The sequence below is a fragment of the Akebia trifoliata genome, unplaced genomic scaffold (genome assembly GCF_017979445.1).
Source record: "Akebia trifoliata isolate Shusen 1 unplaced genomic scaffold, ASM1797944v1 Contig01390, whole genome shotgun sequence".
Lineage (NCBI taxonomy): Eukaryota > Viridiplantae > Streptophyta > Magnoliopsida > Ranunculales > Lardizabalaceae > Akebia > Akebia trifoliata.
The window spans coordinates 95150-113126 of record NW_028237687.1 but is presented as its reverse complement, the minus strand read 5'-3'; the positions used below and the strand labels follow the sequence as shown (position 1 = coordinate 113126).

General features: G+C 35.2%; 1 protein-coding gene across 4 annotated transcripts in view; it reads left to right on the top strand.

Annotated features, from left to right (window-relative positions):
* The first annotated feature begins 1389 nt into the window (after positions 1 to 1389).
* LOC147380480 (protein ABIL1-like) overlaps positions 1390 to 17977 on the top strand; it is a 42509-nt gene continuing 25921 nt past the window's right edge. The window contains exons 1-8 of one of the 4 annotated variants that reach the window (XM_086431659.1): positions 1390 to 1646; positions 5234 to 5316; positions 6037 to 6187; positions 6272 to 6371; positions 6634 to 6726; positions 7168 to 7297; positions 7408 to 7460; positions 7929 to 8068. In XM_086431659.1, coding sequence (XP_086287785.1) covers positions 1560 to 1646; positions 5234 to 5316; positions 6037 to 6187; positions 6272 to 6371; positions 6634 to 6726; positions 7168 to 7297; positions 7408 to 7460; positions 7929 to 8068 — 837 coding nt within the window. In that variant the 5' untranslated portion in view covers positions 1390 to 1559. The remainder of the gene's footprint in view (positions 1647 to 5233; positions 5317 to 6036; positions 6188 to 6271; positions 6372 to 6633; positions 6727 to 7167; positions 7298 to 7407; positions 7461 to 7928; positions 8069 to 17977) is intronic. The other 3 variants (XM_086431661.1, XM_086431660.1, XM_086431662.1) reach the window with 3 other exon arrangements.

The window sequence follows — 17977 nt, the reverse complement described above, 5'->3', positions numbered from 1 at the left end:
TCAATATTTTTCTTGTTAGTATCGATCTTAGGGGGGTCTGAACATTCCAATACGTGCTATCTTTGGCACATGTTTTAAGCTCACTATTTCCTTGAATTTTTAGTTTACATTTCAAGCCAATCAAATTAAACCCTTATGGATTCAACGGCTAGAAATCACTCATCATCTGTAGGTTCACATAATAGTGGGTCAAACTTTTAAGAAAAAATTACCTAAAGGATCGTAGGGAAGGATTTCTTTCTATATAGTTGATTTAGTTAAACTTTTATCTTTGTAAAGGTCCCTCAACCTCATCTCACCTTATAATGTTTTTAAAATAGTTGAACTATCATTTTTTCATCTTCTTCATATACTTAGATTTTTCAATTGGGATTGATATCAATTCCAACGATTTTTTTATTTATCAAAATTGATGAATGAAGAATGATATACTTTTAATTTTGAATATTTAAATGTATCTTTCAATTTATTTCAATGATTTTGATAATAACTAAAAAACAAAATTGAGATTCTAAATATTTTGAAGATTTCAACTTTACTTTTGGGTATTTCCATCACAATTATGATATATGTATTTTAGGTATTTCAAGAAGATCAATCCATTATCGTAGTAAAAGAAAAAATAATAATAATTACAATAAAAAATAAAAAAAAAATCTAGATCACATTTATAGTGTTGAGTTCACCACTTTTTATTGTCGAGTTCAATATTCTATTAAAAATTATCGAATTTAACAATAAAAAATATCGAACTCAAAAATAAAAAATAGTGAGCTCAACAAAAAAAAATGATGAACCAGACAATAAATAAAAGTAGAGAGCTGGACACTTTATAAAAATTTTGAAATTTTAATATATTTTTTTAAATCATTAAAATAAATTAAAAAATATATTTAAATATTTTAAATTAAAAATATATTATATCCATTCACTATTCACTTTTAAAAAAATTGCAATCACAATTAGAAAACCTTAAGTATGTGAAACAGATGAGAAAAAGAATAGTTTAAATATTTTAAAAATACTACAACGTGAGATGCGGTTTTAATACCATTAAGAAATAGAAAGTGAGTCGTGATTTTCTGATTCGATTTTTTTCACTCATTTATGCTCGGCTGATGTGGAAAAAGATCTACTGTTTTAGGTGCTTGTAACGTCAGCCGAGTAAGGGAAAAATATCGAATTCGAAAATCATTAGCAATAAAAAGTTTACTAAATGGCTATCAAGTTACTGTCCAAAACTTAAAGCACTATATAGAAAAAAAATCCTTTCACCGGCAGTGTCCTTTAAATAATTTTTCAATGAATAACTTTCAGAAATGTGCCACGTGTATTTTTTTTTCTTTCTTGTGGGGTCCATCCATTCATGACTCGACTTCTCAACGACTCGACTTCTATCTCTCTCAGTCTCAGTCTCTCTTACTGTTTATTATAGTTTTCCCACCATCACCTACCACCAACTTTAACCTTCAAGTTTGCTCTGTAAATTTTTTTCCAATGTCGAGAGTTTCTTCGTTTGTCGAATTTTTTCTGTAAATCAGACATCCAGAGAGATCAAAATGCAGAAATTACGGCCACAGAATCCTTCCATGACCTTCGATGAGGTCTCCATGGAGAGAAGCATGGACTTCGTCAAGGCGTTGCAGGTTCGTCTCTCTCTCTTTCTCTCTTCTCACAAATTAGGTTTTGTGGAGTAGATTATTGGTGTTCTTGGATTTGATCTCATTTAGGTTTTCTTAGCTACTAAATTTTATGGTTTTGAATCTCTCTCAGTGATAGTTATATCACTTCAGATTTCTTCAAGTTTGTAGCCCTTTTCTGCTAGTATGTATGTTTCTGTTTTTCAATTTCCCTCAAATTTTGAACTTGAGCTTCTCAATCATCTCCGTTCCTACTTTTTGTTTGATAGCCGTCTCTAATTGCTACTTAGCTACAGGAATAGCTTTAGAACTCGTCGATTTAACTCGAAACTCGCTTTAATTGACTCGACTCGGCCCTGAACTTTCCAATTCATCAACTCAGCCAAGTCAGCTCACAAAATCAGCGAGTTGGGTCAAACAAATTGACCCTGTTACGTGGCTATATTTTATATTCACTAATGCTGGGGTATCATTGGATTTACTGCCATTCTCTCATTTCTGACGTTGAGGTGTACACATAACCGTAGATGGTTTTTACTCGTATCTGGAGGAAATAATCTATGGTTATGTGCGCACCCCACGTCAGAAATTGAGAATCGCAGTAAATCCCAATGTTACTCCAGCACGACTCTTTTATATTTTGTACAGAACAAAAAAAAAAAAAGTTATTATAATTTTTTTTTTTCAAATTTTTTAGATATTTATAAATTAATTTTTGACTCATCAAGTCAACGAACGATTCTTTGACTTGACTCGACTTATCTTCATAAGTCATCATATGGCTCTAAACACACTGATTTGATTTGTGTATCTCTTAAAAGAGAGGACTGCTATCTAACCAAAAATATCATAAATGTATGCTTATGATGAAATTCTTTGACATTGGCTGCTATATTCTTTTGGAATGATTAAGTTAAGTGTGTCCCTTGTGTGAGCCGCAATTCATACAAATGCAACTATTTTGGGTTCCAAAATCTGAATAAATTACGGGCATTGTTAAGAATCTAAATGATGTGACCAAAGAACCAAGTTGCTGCAGATTTGTAATATATTGGATGGATTTCAATTTGATGGGTGCTGTTTTGCCACTAGGTAAATGAGTCATCTTATAGAGAATAAATATTAGTGATTGAAGTAATAATAAAAAAAAACCCTTCAACCTTGTACACCAATTGTGTGAGATCGGTAGGGACTTGGTGTCGTAGCTTAATGAGTCAAATGTGATGTGGGTGGGTTGGCTCCGACTTCCTCCTAAATCAAATTGATGGCTATCATCGTTGCATTGAGGGAATACAAGAAGTGTGAAGTTGTTGGAACCAAAACGAGAGAGGAGTGGGGGGAGTAATGGCATAAAAGTTGCACAAGAAATTGAGGCCATTATCCTGTCACAATATCTCGGACCCTTTATTTATAGATTATGCAGTGTGCAATGAGAAAAAAATTCACTTTAATTGAATCAGTCATGAGTGTCAAAACAAGTCCTAACACTTGAAAATATGGTTAGTTATGCAATATGCTAATTGTTAGGGAAGTTTCATGGCCTTGGCTTCTTACTTGTCACGAGGGCATTTTGCAGTGAGGTGCCAAGCGAGGGCATCTCCTTCTAATGGAATCTTGGTCTTTGCCTCCAATTACAACAGAGTGATGTTTACTCCTATGACACCATGTTGCAAATAGGAATTTTGATCCTGGGGTAAGGTTTCATGCTTCATTTTAGGAACTCTAAATTTGTTGCTCTTTCCATGTCTTCAGATACTACCCATAAAGGTTTGCCTGTTCTTTCTACATAAGCCCTTGTGAGGGTTTCGCTGAGTTTCAGTAGTTCTTTCGTTTCCAAGAAAAATTCTCCTGTTTGTGCCTCATAAAAAGCATTAGCAGGTTGGTGGATCATTACCCTAATGATATAACATAATGAATGGTTCTTCTATCTCCCACGATCGGGCGAATTTGAATTCAACAACTGTACAGGCGGTTGCAAATAGGAATTCTGATCCTGGGGTAAGGTGTCATGCTTCATTCTAAGAACTTGTTTAGAGCACACTAATGTTCCTCTTTGGCTTTGCATGGTGCTCTGTTGGCATATTTGTGGATGCCCAAAAAAGCACTGAATGCATTAGCAAGTGATCATACGTCTGGCCACTAACCTTGTACATGAACATGACACTAAGGTCTGCAATAATCTTCTTTCTTGATCTCATGTAATTCATCTTCATAACCTTATCCAAAATTGTTTTGCAAGCGAAGCAAACAATTTTAGAAGTAACTTGAGCTCCCCACACATAGCTAGTTAGAAAGACCAAAGGTCTAGTTGACGAGATAATGTAAGATAAACGATCAAACTGAAAAGTGGCCATCATATCATAGGTCCATGATCTTCCTTCATTATCAATTGAAATTGAGTACCTCTCATCAAGTAGAGGGTCCATTGAATCCAATACTCAGTCATTCAATTTTCACCTAGAGTTGACTTTCACTCAGTACTATCTCCAACCTTCAGCAAAAGTCATTCATTAAGCTGTTTTTTTCCAATTAGAAAATTTTAAACATGAAGATAGTGTTTGGAGTCTTGTCTCCACACCATAAATCTTCCCAAAATGAGACTCCTATCCCCTTTTCCAAAGCAGATTCCCCTTCTGAATTCATTGCTAGCATTCTAATACTTTTTCATATACTAATTTTGTAAGAAGAATAATTGTGTTAATTTTCCACCTCTTGTGGTGCACCTATATTCTCAATCAGCCTGCTCCAAAAAACCTTCCCTTCTCTATGGCCACTCTTAGCCCCTTGGAGACCTCGTAGGACAACCGCCATCAATAGAAATCATCCCCATTTTTTATTTATAGGAATAGGGGAAGGTCTTATTGGTTCCCCAAAATGTGCCCTCGACCTCAGAAACTTGACCTTTTATTTGGTGAAAGTTAATGTTGAATGAAGGGAAGAATATCTAAATATTCAACTAGGGGGTATTAAAAGTTTCGAAGAAGTTGCTGAAGTCAACCTTTGGTACATGGGTACTGATTGCACCCTTAGTTATTAGAAGCACCAAGAAGCGGTTTTATTTTGGAAGCGCGAGTGTCCTAAAAAAATTAGAAATTTCAACAATTTTATCACTAGAGGCGGGATTGGGACCCTGATGCGGGAGTGGCATGCAAGGTAGAAGCTTCCTGCTACTAGGGTTGCACATCCTTGGCAGATTTTCTAAGAAATTTTGTGCTTTTGATTCCCATAGAGTAGATGACAAAATATCCTATTCTTCAGACTGGAGAAATTTGGTAAAAAGCTGGAGTTCCAGAGTGGGCTGTTCGGGTGAAGATTTCTAAACCTAGTAACATTTGGGTGACAGTTTTTGATCTTAAAATCCTTTTGGATCCTCACCACTATTCAAGCTATTGGTGAACTGTGTGGTGGTTTTGTGAGGGAGAAATGCAAATCCATGGACCTTGACTTTTAAGCCGATCTTCTTTTGAAAAACAATGTGATAAGTATGTTTTTTCTTGATAATTTTGTCTATCGTGCCAATGTTTGAGCCGTTGAACTACAAACATTGTTGCTTAGTTCTTGGCTTGATACTTTGTTGTGGTTGGCTATTTCAGGAATTGAAGAACATACGGCCTCAACTTTATTCTGCTGCTGAATATTGTGAAAAGTCTTATCTTCATAGTGAGCAGAAACAGATGTAAGAGTACTTCTCCAACCAATTTTATTTGAAATGATGCATTCATCACTTTTTTTAATGCCTTTTGGAAGAATCTAAGGTTATCCAAGTTACTATCCACAAATTAAATATGATAGTGGCTATAAGCTGAGAATAAGGCACAAGAGTGATTCATACATCCAAATGAATAGTTTACAAGGAAAACTAGCAATTTATTGCTGATAAGAAGAGGTTCTGAATGAGTCCCAAGCTTATAGGATTTGGGGGAACCTGGTTATTTTATTGTAGATTAAGAGTTTGAAGAGGAGGTTTTAGAAACTTGGAAGTAGTCGAAATTGACTCCCACCGTAGCCACACAATTTATTATACATCACAATCAAATAAAAAAGTAAAGAAAAAACGATACTACCCCTAGTAATAAGTAAACGATACTACCCCTAGTAATAATTACTTATTACTCACGTTTATTAAAAACAAAACAATGATGTTCATCTTTTTGAGGTAGATTTTTGCAATGTACTTGTTTTGATTCTTCATACTTGACACTTATAACTTTGTGTGTGTCGCGAAGCATGTGTTCGTAATACGTGTTCATATGGAATCATGAGCTTTGGATTTTTAACCCTGGCTTGAATCACATGTCCCGAACAGCATACACATAGCATGGTTACTCTGTGTTTGGATTTTTGTTCATTTTTTTCTTGGTTTCCACTACGTAAATGTTATGCAATCTTGTGCCAGGGTACTAGAAAACCTGAAAGACTATGCAGTACGGGCCATTGTAAAGGTTGTTGATCACCTTGGAACTGTTGCTTACAAATTAACTGACCTCTTTGAGCAAAAAATGGTCGATGTTGCGACAATGGAGCTAAATATTTCATGTCTTAGTCAGGTAACTTGTCTACTTTACTGAACACGTTATCCTACAAATATTATCAATGTGAAAAGAAGTTGACCTGCTTACCATGTTAATTAGCAACTTCTTACATGCGAAACATACACGGATAAAGAAGGTCTAAGGCAGCAGCAGTTGTTCACTGTCTTTCCGAGACATCACAAGCGTTACACCTTACCAAGTATGCGGTTAGCTTCATTTGTGGAGTTTTCTTAATATGTGCTCTAAGGGCACACGATAAGGTGCATTAAATACACCTTGAAAATTGAATTTCCTACCAAAAATACCCTAAAAAGATTTTTTTTACCATCAAATGCTTATTTCCAAGGTGTATTTAGTGGACCTTGTCATGTGCCCTTAGGGAACATGTTAAACCCTCATTTGTGATTTTAAGAATAATGTGTGATTGTATCTTGTGTTGTTTGGCTGAAATTCCAAGCTAGATTCTGTCAACAAAAAGGTGCATTTTAGTCCATACGTGCAGATAGATGCCAGGCAAAAACTCTTTCAAGCAAGGCCACATATTAATCCTTCAGGTACTTAGTTTCTTTTGTGGAGGATCTGGAGCACGCTAAAATCCATTCATTATTAGTTGTTGATCGTCTGGTGGCATTCTTATCCAATTATGGTTTTAAATCTCGTTCGAGACCAAGATGACTCGCCCCAGTCATCTTGGTATCGTCCATGAACGAGATAAATAGGCAAGGCATCTCACATGTGCAAAGTCTCACGAGACAAGCGAGATGACTCGGACGATATTTTGAAAATCTTGATTGAGTCGGTCAAAACACATCCAAGTCAACAAGGATTTTGTATATTTTAATAAAATAGTTATTTTTTAAAAATATTAATATTTATTATCTAAATAAAATATGATTTAAGGATTAAACATCTTCTAATCTACCTAATTATATATATATATATATATATATATATATATAAATAATTGTAAAACGAGTTTTGAAACCATGTTGCAGTACATGATCATATTACTATTGTTGATCTTTATGCACAAGCTCTAGGTACTCCTGCATCAAAACCTCTTTCCTGGCATTTAGCATCAGAAACTAAATCAAACTTGAATGGGATCCAACGTGAATCGCCAGGGTAAGTTTATGCTCTCCTTTTTACATCTTTACTACATGTAGTCAACAGAGTTGCTGCTAAAGAATCTCTGAGAGCTTAAAAGTTTTTGACATTTTCTTATTATTATGCAGTTCTAAAGATCCAAAGGTTTCTGGAACAATTTCTGGGGTCTTCCATCTGTTTGGTATCTCTCATTAGAGTGCTTTCTGCATAAATTTTCTTTTAATTCTGATCATCTTTGCCACTGTTTGTGCTCTAGGTTCAAGGTATAGTAAATAAGGTTTAAAATCTTGTTTTGATACAATGTTTTGGTGAGGAGAAAAACTGAGACAGTTTCAACCGAAACATTCCAAGACATTCCGAAATTTTCTCAAAACATTCAATGTTTCAATTCAGTCTCTGCTGAATCATTCTGAAAAGGCAAAAAACTTCTTTTTTTTTTTTTTTTTTTGGATAGGTAAAGATCAAGATAATTTCATTAAGTAAAAGGGGGTTGAGGTGACCACCCAAAAGAGTACAGAACTAAAAGAACTATGAAAGGGAACACCCCACAGAACACACTACTGCAAGACTAGATTACAAACCCTTTCCCGTGGTAGTTTCTTTGTAAAACAAGTAATATTTCTTATGCTGCAAATTCTTATGTTTGTAGATTCTGAAGAGGTGGTACAATCAAACTTCTCATATGCTCATCCTCAACCAGCCAGCAGAAGTCCAGCTTCTAGTGCGGTTATGCAGACATTTGGTTTCACATGGAGGGCAATCTCAAAATCAACAACAAAAACAACTCAGGCAGACACTACACTTTTCTAATGAATGCATGATTGTTTACAGAATTAGTTTTCGTATTTTTGGCATTGGGTTAGCTTTGCATATTTGAGCATATGTTCAGTTATCTTTTAATGTGCAGTAATTTCTGATTATGATTAATCTTGAAAGGACAACTGTCACTGTTATTGTCTGAACAAAATGGTAACCTTGAATCTTCAAATTTAAAATCTCACTATTTAAAATTAGGATTTGAAATATGCAAAATTGAAGAGTACTAAATAGTGTCAAATAGTGCTGAATATTGTTAATTTATGAACACAGGAGTGAGCAATAACTTTACATAAATACTGATGAACGCAGTGTGAATTGTAACTCAACTGACTAAATATTATAAAAACTTAAGGACTTGATTTATTTTTATTTTTCGGATAAGTATAAATTGTATTTCACGAAAAAAGAGAATACAAAAGGTAGTCGAGGTCAACCAAGAGAAAGCAGTGCCTAAGGCTCACACAAAGAAGTCCATCTAGGGCTTAAAACGGGTCGGGTTCGGGCTGGATATGTGTCTACCCATATCCATGTCTGGATTTTAATTCGGGTCCAAATCTGGATCCATATCCTACTAGCTCAAACCATATCTGATTTTTTTTTACTTTCATTAAACTCATATCTGGATCCGATCCAACCGAATTAATTGAATCGGGTCAGTCGGGTTGGATAATTTCAAACCATTGCAAAGTAATTTGTTGAAAAATGTGGTTTAAATGTGATTTGAACTTGAGACCTCTCCCTTTTTTAAAAGAAGCTTTGAACACTACACCTAATACTTGATGAATGATAGACTGAAAAATATAAAAATATAACATACGACATACAAAATAATATATCATTTGGATATTGGCGAATATAGGGATGGATCCGTATCTGACCCGTATCTGTCTCAGGTCAAGAGACATCAACCCATGCTTTAATTCGGATATGCTTGAAGAAATCAAATCCACTAAAACTCGTATTCGGATCACTCGGATTTTGGATAAAATCCAAACCATTTTAAGCCCTAAGCCCATCTAAAAAACAAAGTCCTCACAAAATACACCCTTGAACTCCGAACAAATCTTAAACCAATAGAAAAGCAAACCTAGAACGTCTAAAAAGGCTTCCTAACTTGTGGAAATTGAGTCATTGAAAACTCTTCTATTTCTTTCAACCACAAACCCCAATAGATTGCAAAAGATAGGAACCCCCACAAGATTTTTTCCTATCGGCAAACAAGGATTGATCCCAACGTTGGAAAAGATTGAGCAAAAACTCAATGTGAAATCAAAGGGATGCCACAAAACCCAATGTAATAAAATGTGAGACCAAAGTGCGATCAAAGGACTTATAGAATTTGAAGAATCTAAAACACACAAGATTTCACAGATATTCATACCTTCTTCAATACTTATAAATTTTTAGAAGATACCAACATTGCAAAGAACATCTTGTATTACTTTAAAAAAATCTCATATTTGTAGACTTTTAAGGAAAGTTGAGTAAGATATTTCCACGTGACGGCCCATAGTCTTCACATGGGCTGTTTTTCCCACTCTACAATGATTTTTTGAGAGCTTCTACTACATGTCTTGACCAGTGGAGTCGATTGAGTGGGGGTTAAGAAAGAATCTTCATGAAGGAAAGTGGATTCCCATCCTACCCTAGGGAAAATGATTTACCCATCTAGTGTTATTTTCTTTGGAAAATTACTTAAAGGACCTAAATTTTCGACGATGTCTTGGCAGGACATTTAGTAAACTTTTCTTTTCTAAATGTTCCCTCATTATTGGTGAACTCACTGCTTTTTTATGTACTGTCGAGTTCACCACTTTTATTTATTGTCGAAGTTGACGATTTTTATTTAATGTCAAGTTCACAATTTTTTATTGTCGAACTCACCAATATTTACTATTGAGTTCACCACTTTTATTTACTGTTGAACTCAATGCTTTTTTATTTAGTGTCGAGTTCACAATTTTTACTATCTAACTCAACACTACTTAATGTCAAACTCGACTCTTTTTATTTACTGTTGAGTTCACCACTTTTTAAATAAAGAGTGGTGAACTCGACACTAGTTAAACCCACCCATTTTCAATTTTCGAGTTTTTTCGACTAAAATACATGGAAAGACTGACTAAAAACTTGCGATAACGACTTGTCTAGATGATTTAAGCCCAAAAGAACCATTCTTGATCCATTTTCATCCAAAAACTAAGAAAAATTTGAAAAAATAGTTTTTTATATACATCTTCAAATTGTATGAAAATTTCTTAAATCCTTCCCGACAGAATGGAGTTTCCGAAACATGATTGAGGTGCCAAAAATCCAATATTTTTTGGATGAAAACGATGAGTTCGAACAGTTAGGGCCTTCAATCACGAGAAATGTGGGAGATAAGGTCTAGTGATTGTTAAGAAAAGAAAAGTTTACTAAATGGACTATTCAGAGACCCCCCAAAACGTAGGGACTATTTAGAAAGAAGTCCCTCCACAAAGGTTCTTTAAGTAATTTTCCCTATTTTTTAATGATTTACCTCCACCCTCAAAATTAAAAATCATAGTTTTAAAACTCAACGGATGTTCATTGAGTCGAGTCAAGTCAACAATTCACGATTCGAGTTGAATAAGTCGAATAAATATATATTGAATTTACAAAAAAGTTAAAAAATAGCTTTATTGTATTAAAATAAACAAAATATTTAATTTTTGTTCTCTACAAAATTATTATCCAAAGCTGAATAACTCAATTGAGTTTCAGACCTGACTAGCTGCATTTTTGAGTTGACTAGTTGAGGTGGTTCAATCAAATTTTTGGGGTCAAGTTACCTCATAATCCAATCAAGTCAGGTTGACTTGGTCTAGTTGACTTGATGAGTTTTAAAACTCTGCTAAAAGCCAACACTCTTTTTGATATTTTCCTACATGCAAATCTAAAAATGGAATTCATTTTCCCATGATCATTTTCTTAAGAAATATTTATTCCCTTGAAAACTAATTCCTTGCAATCAAATAGGCTTGGTAAAAGTGTTGAACTTTGGTGTAATGGGCAATATTATAGAAAGATAATAAATGAATCAAATGGTAATTTTACCAAAATATCTTTGAATAATGTGCCAAGGTTAAAACAATCATTTTATATTTAGATCCTCAAGATTCTCTCTTTCAAGATCAGATTGTTTAATCGAATTTTTATCTTCAAGAATTTTCTTTATTTGGTTAAAGAATTTATGTCGATTTATCTGAAGATTTTTTGCCTTTTTATTTTGTATTTTTTGAAGAGGACCAATAAGACCAAAACAAAGGTTAAGTATTGGATGAAGAATCGGTATTTTTATTAGACGAATGAGATTCGACTTCAGATTTTAGAGAAGAATAAGGTGAGGTGGTTTTTTAGAACTAGAAGGAGAATTTGTTCCATCATTTAGTATAGATTTGGTGTATAAGCATTGACGTTTCATAGGTAATTAAGTTTATTGATTTTGAATTTTCACATTATGATTCATTGAAGTTTATGGTTAATGGTAAATTTAAGAGTTGGACAGGAATTGGATTTTTGATGATTTGGATGATTTTTTCCATAGAGTTTAGTGAACACCATTGGGGAATGTCAACATAGGTTAGGAAATTTAACCACCATTATTTAAAGAAATAGGGGATATTAGAATTAAAATGTTCATTAAACATAATGAACCAGGAATGTTTTTCGATGTGGTTTTGAATGAAGATGGAGAATGTCGTAGCATCTTGATAATCCTAGAAGTTAAGGTCTTTAAAACAATCTTCTGGTTTCGAGAGAATTCTAGCTTGATTTGGATTTTACGTCATGTGTAATGGATAAAATGTTTTCAAATAAACATAATTGTTATCAATGATAGTTTCTTTTTTATTTAGTTCCACTGATTTATGTTTATTTATGTTCATATCCTTTTCTATCTTTTCCCATTTATTATGTAATTTACATAAACAAGTTACAAGGAGAAATAAAGAATCAATTTTTCTAGAATTTATTTTCTCTTCTTTATCTCTTTATCTTCTTTAAACCTTATGTCAGATTTCTACATGGTATCAGAGCTTTGGTGATGACCGAGAAGATCGAAGAGAGTTCCGAAACCCTTCTGTAGCCCTAGGGTTGTCACCCACCCTTCTAGGGTTGTCACCCACTCTTCTAGGGTTGTAGCAGGCCAGTAGCTACCATCTAGGTGCTATCATAGGTCATCCAATAGCATCCTAGATCTGTCACAAGACAACAAACACGTCCTAGGGGTGCCACAAGTCAACAACCCACCTAAGGGCTGCCGCACATCAACAGCCACCTCTTAGGGGCTGTCACCCCACCTCAGCCACATGTTAGGACTGCCTCCAATCACCTAGGGCCAATCTCTAGGGTTGCCTCCAATCACCTAGGGCCTTTTCTTTCATCAGGAATTCTTATCTTAGGTTCTACATGGTTCATTAGTGTTTCCAAGTAATTTCTAGTTTGATCTGGATATTTCATGAGTAGTTTATTTCTCCGAAGTCATGTCAGAAATAACTTCAAGACAATCTACCAATGGTGGTTTTGGATCCTCGCACGTCAGAGATGAAAATCCAAACCTCCAAATCACCATAGTCAAACTCGATGGCACAAACTACCTGGAGTGGGATCGATTTACGAAACTAACCATCCATGAAAGACGGAAGGTAGGCTATTTGAATGGGAAAGAGAAACAACCTAATATCTTAGATCCTAAGTACGACCGATGGGATGCTAAGAATGTTTAAGTTATGTCTTGGTTGTTGCATTTAATGCAACCTCATATTAGTAGAAGATACATTTTCTTGAAGACCGCACATCAGATTTGGGAATCGGTGACTCAAACTTACTCTCAGACTCAGAATAGTGCTGGAATCTATCAGTTGGAACAAAATATATCACATCTTAAATAGGGGGGAAAAGACATTGTCAGGCTATTTTTCTAAATTGCACAGCATGTGGGAAAAACTCGATCATTATTCACCCTTCAATTGGGAAAGCCTTAAAGCTTGTGTACAGATCAACAAACATGTTGAGGCACGTCGCAACTTCCAATTTCTCGTCGGTTTGAATCCCGAGTTTGGGATGGTTAGAGTTCAAATTCTGAACAGAGATCCCCTACTTCCTTTGAGCATTGTGTACTCTCATGTTCAAAGTGAGGAGAGTCGATGCTTGGCTATGGGATATCTAGACATTCCTATTAGTGATAGATTTATCATGGCAGCTAGTAGACAAGGAGAAGGACAAGTTTCAAGAGTGAAGAAGTTTGATAAATCCACCAAGGCACACAATAGCAGAAAAAAGCCGAAGTGTAACCGTTGTGGCAAATTTGGGCATAATCGAGCAAAGTGCTAGGACTTGATAGGCCGTCCTGATTCATTTCAACCTATGGGTCGATCTTTCTCAGTTCATCATGCTTCTACTGTCGACATACTAAATGATTCCCCGAGTTTAGATATACCATCTCTAGCAATACATTCACTATTCTCTGTGGAGGGTATTATTTGTTTGAGGGCTTTATTGGATGGTTCCACTGCGACCTTTTCATCTGCACACACAAGTACTCCTGCCACTGCTCATCATTTATCCTCATCTCACTCCAACTCCTGAATTCTTGATTCAGGACCTTTAGAGGACATGATAGGTATGTTGTCTTTCTTTCCTATAGCCCTTGTTCAGGCAAGGACAAAGTCCGCCTAGCAAATGGTTCCTTATCATCCATAGTCGGTAAAAAAACCATTAAGGTTCCTCATAGTTTCCCTTTGTCCAATGTTTTACATGTTTCTAATCTCACTACTAATCTTTTGTCTGTTAGTAGTATTACAAAAAATTTGAATTGCAGTGTTACCTTTTTTTTTCTCTCATTGTGTCTTTTAGGATTTGGCAACGAAGAAGGTGATTGGCAATGGTCGTGAAGCAAATGGTTTATACCTTCTCAATGTCCCAACTTCTCAACACATCCCACATGTTCATGCTTCTCAGAGTAGTAGTAGTAGGGTAGTCAATAAATCTCGAATAATGCGGTGGTATATTCGATTGGGTCATGTTTCTTTTCAATATTTACAACGTTTATTTCCTTCTTTGTTTCAGTTTATGTCATTATCAGAGTTACAATGTGAAGTTTGTCAATTATCAAAGCATTGTCATTCCTCTTATCCAACAAGTTAAAATAAAAGTTCATCTTTATTCTCTCTTGTGCATTCTAATGTGTCCATCCCTCGTTACTTCTTTGTTGGGTTTTCGTTATTTTGTTACCTTTGTGAATGATTATAGCAAATATATGTGGGTATATTTAATGAAAACAAAAGATGATATTTATTCCATATTCTAAGATTTTCATGCGATGGTTCTAATGCAATTTGGAGTAAATATCAAAATCTTTCATTCATATAAGGGAGAGGAGTATTCCTATGGGGGCTTGAAAAATTTTTGTGCTACTCAAGGGACAGAACAACAAACTTCATGTGCTTTTACACCTCAATTAAATGGTATTGCAGAAAGGAAAAATGTAACTTGTTAATTAGGAAGAGTTTTGTTGCTTGGGATGAACGTTGCTAAGCATTTTTTATCTGAAGTAGTTATTACTGTATGTTACATTATCAATTATACTTTTCCAACCCCTTTTGTTGTTCCTTTCTCCTGATCGTCCTTTGTTTCTTGTGGTTCCACGAGTCTTTGGGTGTGTAGGTTTTGCTCATGTATTCAGTCTTGCTCGCACTAAACTTGACCCTATGTTTCTTAGTTACTCCAATTCTCAGAAGGGTTATAAATTTTATCATCCACCTACTCGTTTTTTATTTGATACAATGGACATCACATTCTTTGAAGATTAGTATTACTTTCCTAGTCCTGATTGATAATCTTTTCAAGGGAAGTGGTTTCTTCCATCCACTAATCATGAGTCGCTTCTGGAGTCATTTTCCCCGTTTCACTACCTTTACCAATTAATCCAGAATCTATTGGAGAAGCCGTGCAACCACCTATGTCAGTGCCTAATCCTAATCTGTTTGGACGCATTAACACTAGAAAGGAAAAACAAGCTAATGCGGATATACCATGCCACACCACTAAGGAGCCAAATTCGGTTTGTTCAGATTTTACTATTCCCATTGCTCTTCGGAAAGGTAAACGTACTTGTACCTTGCACCCTATTTCTTAGTTTGTTTCTTATCATGATGTGTCTCTATCCTATTGCTCTTTTTATAGCTACTATGTCTTCTGGTTCCATCCCATCCAGTGTGAAAAGAGCTATCTTCAATCCTAAGTGAAAACAGGCTATGGATGAGAAAATGAGAGCTTTAGCAAAGAATGATACCTGGGAGTTGGTGTCATTACCATAGGGAAACAAATCTGTTGGCTGGAAGTGGGTGTTTACAGTGAAGTACAAGTTAGATGGATTGATTGACAGGTACAAGGCTCGGTTGGTTGCCAAAGGCTATGCTCAAACTTACGGCATTGACTTTCAAGAAACCTTTGTCCCATTAGCAAAAATGAATTCTATTCATGTCTTTCTCTCCTTGGCAGCTAACTTTTCGTAGGAGTTTCACCAACTAGATATGAAGAATGCCTTCTTGTATGGTGATTTTCAGGAAAAAGTATACATGGATACTCCTTCAGGAGTTCTTTTTTCCAATGCTGATGGGAAAGTATGTCGCCTAAAGAAGTCCTTATATAGCCTCAAGCAATCCCCGTACATGTGGTTTGAATGGTTCCGCTTTGTTATGTAGGATGTGGGTTACAAACAATGTCAGGTTGATCACATATTATTTTTCAAACATAGTGGACCTTAGACTACAGTTCTTATTGTGTATGTCGATGACATTGTCATTACAAGCAATTGCCTTACTGAGATCCAAACTTTGAAGCGTCTTCTTGGAAATCGCTTTGAAGTAAAAGACCTTGGACTTTTGAGATATTTTTTAGGTATTGAGGTAGCTCGGTCTAAGACATGCATTTTTATCTCATAGCGCAAGTATGTGTTAGATTTGCTCCAGGAGGTGGGCAAATTTGGGGCTAAACCAGTTGATACTCTAATCGAGTCCAATCACCAACTTTTGGTGGGTAAACTCATCTACTTATCTCATACGTGACCCGACATTGCCTATGCCGTAAGCGTTGTTAGCCAATTAATTCATGCCCCTCGTATGACATATACCAGAAAGGATGTCCGGAGAAAGGCTTACTATTTCGTTCCTATGGTCACACGTGTATGGAAGCATGGATCGATGTTGATTGGGTGGGCTCTATTACTGATTGTCGTTTGACTTCTGGTATTGCACTATAGTGGGTGGTAATTTGGTAACTTGGCCCAGTAAGAAACAGTCTGTAGTTGCCCGTTCAAGTGTTGAAGTCAAGTTCAAAGCCATGGCTCTTGTCATATGTGAGTTACTTTGGTTACGACTATTATTTTGTGAACTCAGCTATTCACCTCTTATGTCTTTTCAGTTGTACTGTGATAGCAAGGTTGCCATTAGCATAACTCATAATCCAGTCCAACATGATTGCACCAAACACATTGAGGTCGACCGTCATTTCGTTAGGGATAACGTTACTTTCGATGACATCTACACCATCTTCGTTCCTACCACACAACAATTAGCCGATGTCCTCACTAAAGCCTTGGGTCATGCCAATTTGATAGTCTTGTGGGCAAGTTGGGCATGTGTGATATCTTTGCACCAGCTTGACGGGGAGTATCATTGATAGTTTTCTTTTTATTTAGTTCCTCTGATTTATGTTCATGTCCTTATCTGTCTTTTCCTATTTATTATGTAACTTATGTAAACACGTTACAAGGAGAAATAAAGAATCAATTTTTTATAATTTCTTTTCTCTTCATTCTCTCTTTATGTTCTCTAAGCCCTAAATTAGATTTCTACAGCAACAAGCCTGATTAGGAGTTCGAAAATGATACTTCATTGTGGCACTATCAGTGTCTTCTAAGATTATTATTATTATTATTATTATTATTTGATAATATTTGGTTATTTTTTCCCTTAGTGATAAGGGGGAAATATTTGTTGGGCCTAAAGAGTTGATGAGCATAATCATGAGCAAATTCATGAAGAGGAAGAGGATTGATGTGAACTATTTCTTGAAGGTGGGTTGAACCACCGTTAATCAACAACACCCTCAAATTATTCAGATAATTGACAAATCACACAGATATTAAGAAAAAAATTTCTATATAAGAGACTGAAGAGTTAATTTGGATGGATAATCCGAACTTCAGCTATCAATTGTGAAGACCAACCTTCCAAGATTGAACCTATATACACAAATGAATAAAAACACAAAAATAATATAATTTAAATTGACTGTGACATCCCTTCGTCATAGTAGTAGGGTTTTTTGATGACCCTCAATTACCCAAATTAATTACTAAAGTATTAACATTCCCACTTACCCCACCTACTTAGATAATTATTTACATTACCAAACTACATCAATTAATTTCTCAACTATATTTATTACTCCCCAACAAAAGAACATAACTCTAATTTGGTTAGGTGCCTAGGAAACTCCCAAAGTCCCTAGTTGGCAGGGTTTAACTTTGACACTAAAACATTGATGTTGGTGGTCTTTAATTGAAAATAGATCCCAATGATGTTCATGTGTCGCTTTAATACACACTGTTTTCTGATCTTTATGATTATCTATTTTATAATTTGGGATTGGTTCTTCAATTTGAGTCCCAATAGGAGTCTCAGAATGGGTTGTCATAGAAGAGTAATAGAAAGAGAATCGTCAGCCACAATCAGGGCTGGGAAGAGTATATATTAAAATAATGAGAGTGAAAAGGCATAAATGCCCTAACAAAGGGAAAAACTAAACATCTAAACATAAAGACATAAACTGGTTATAACATATTCCAATACT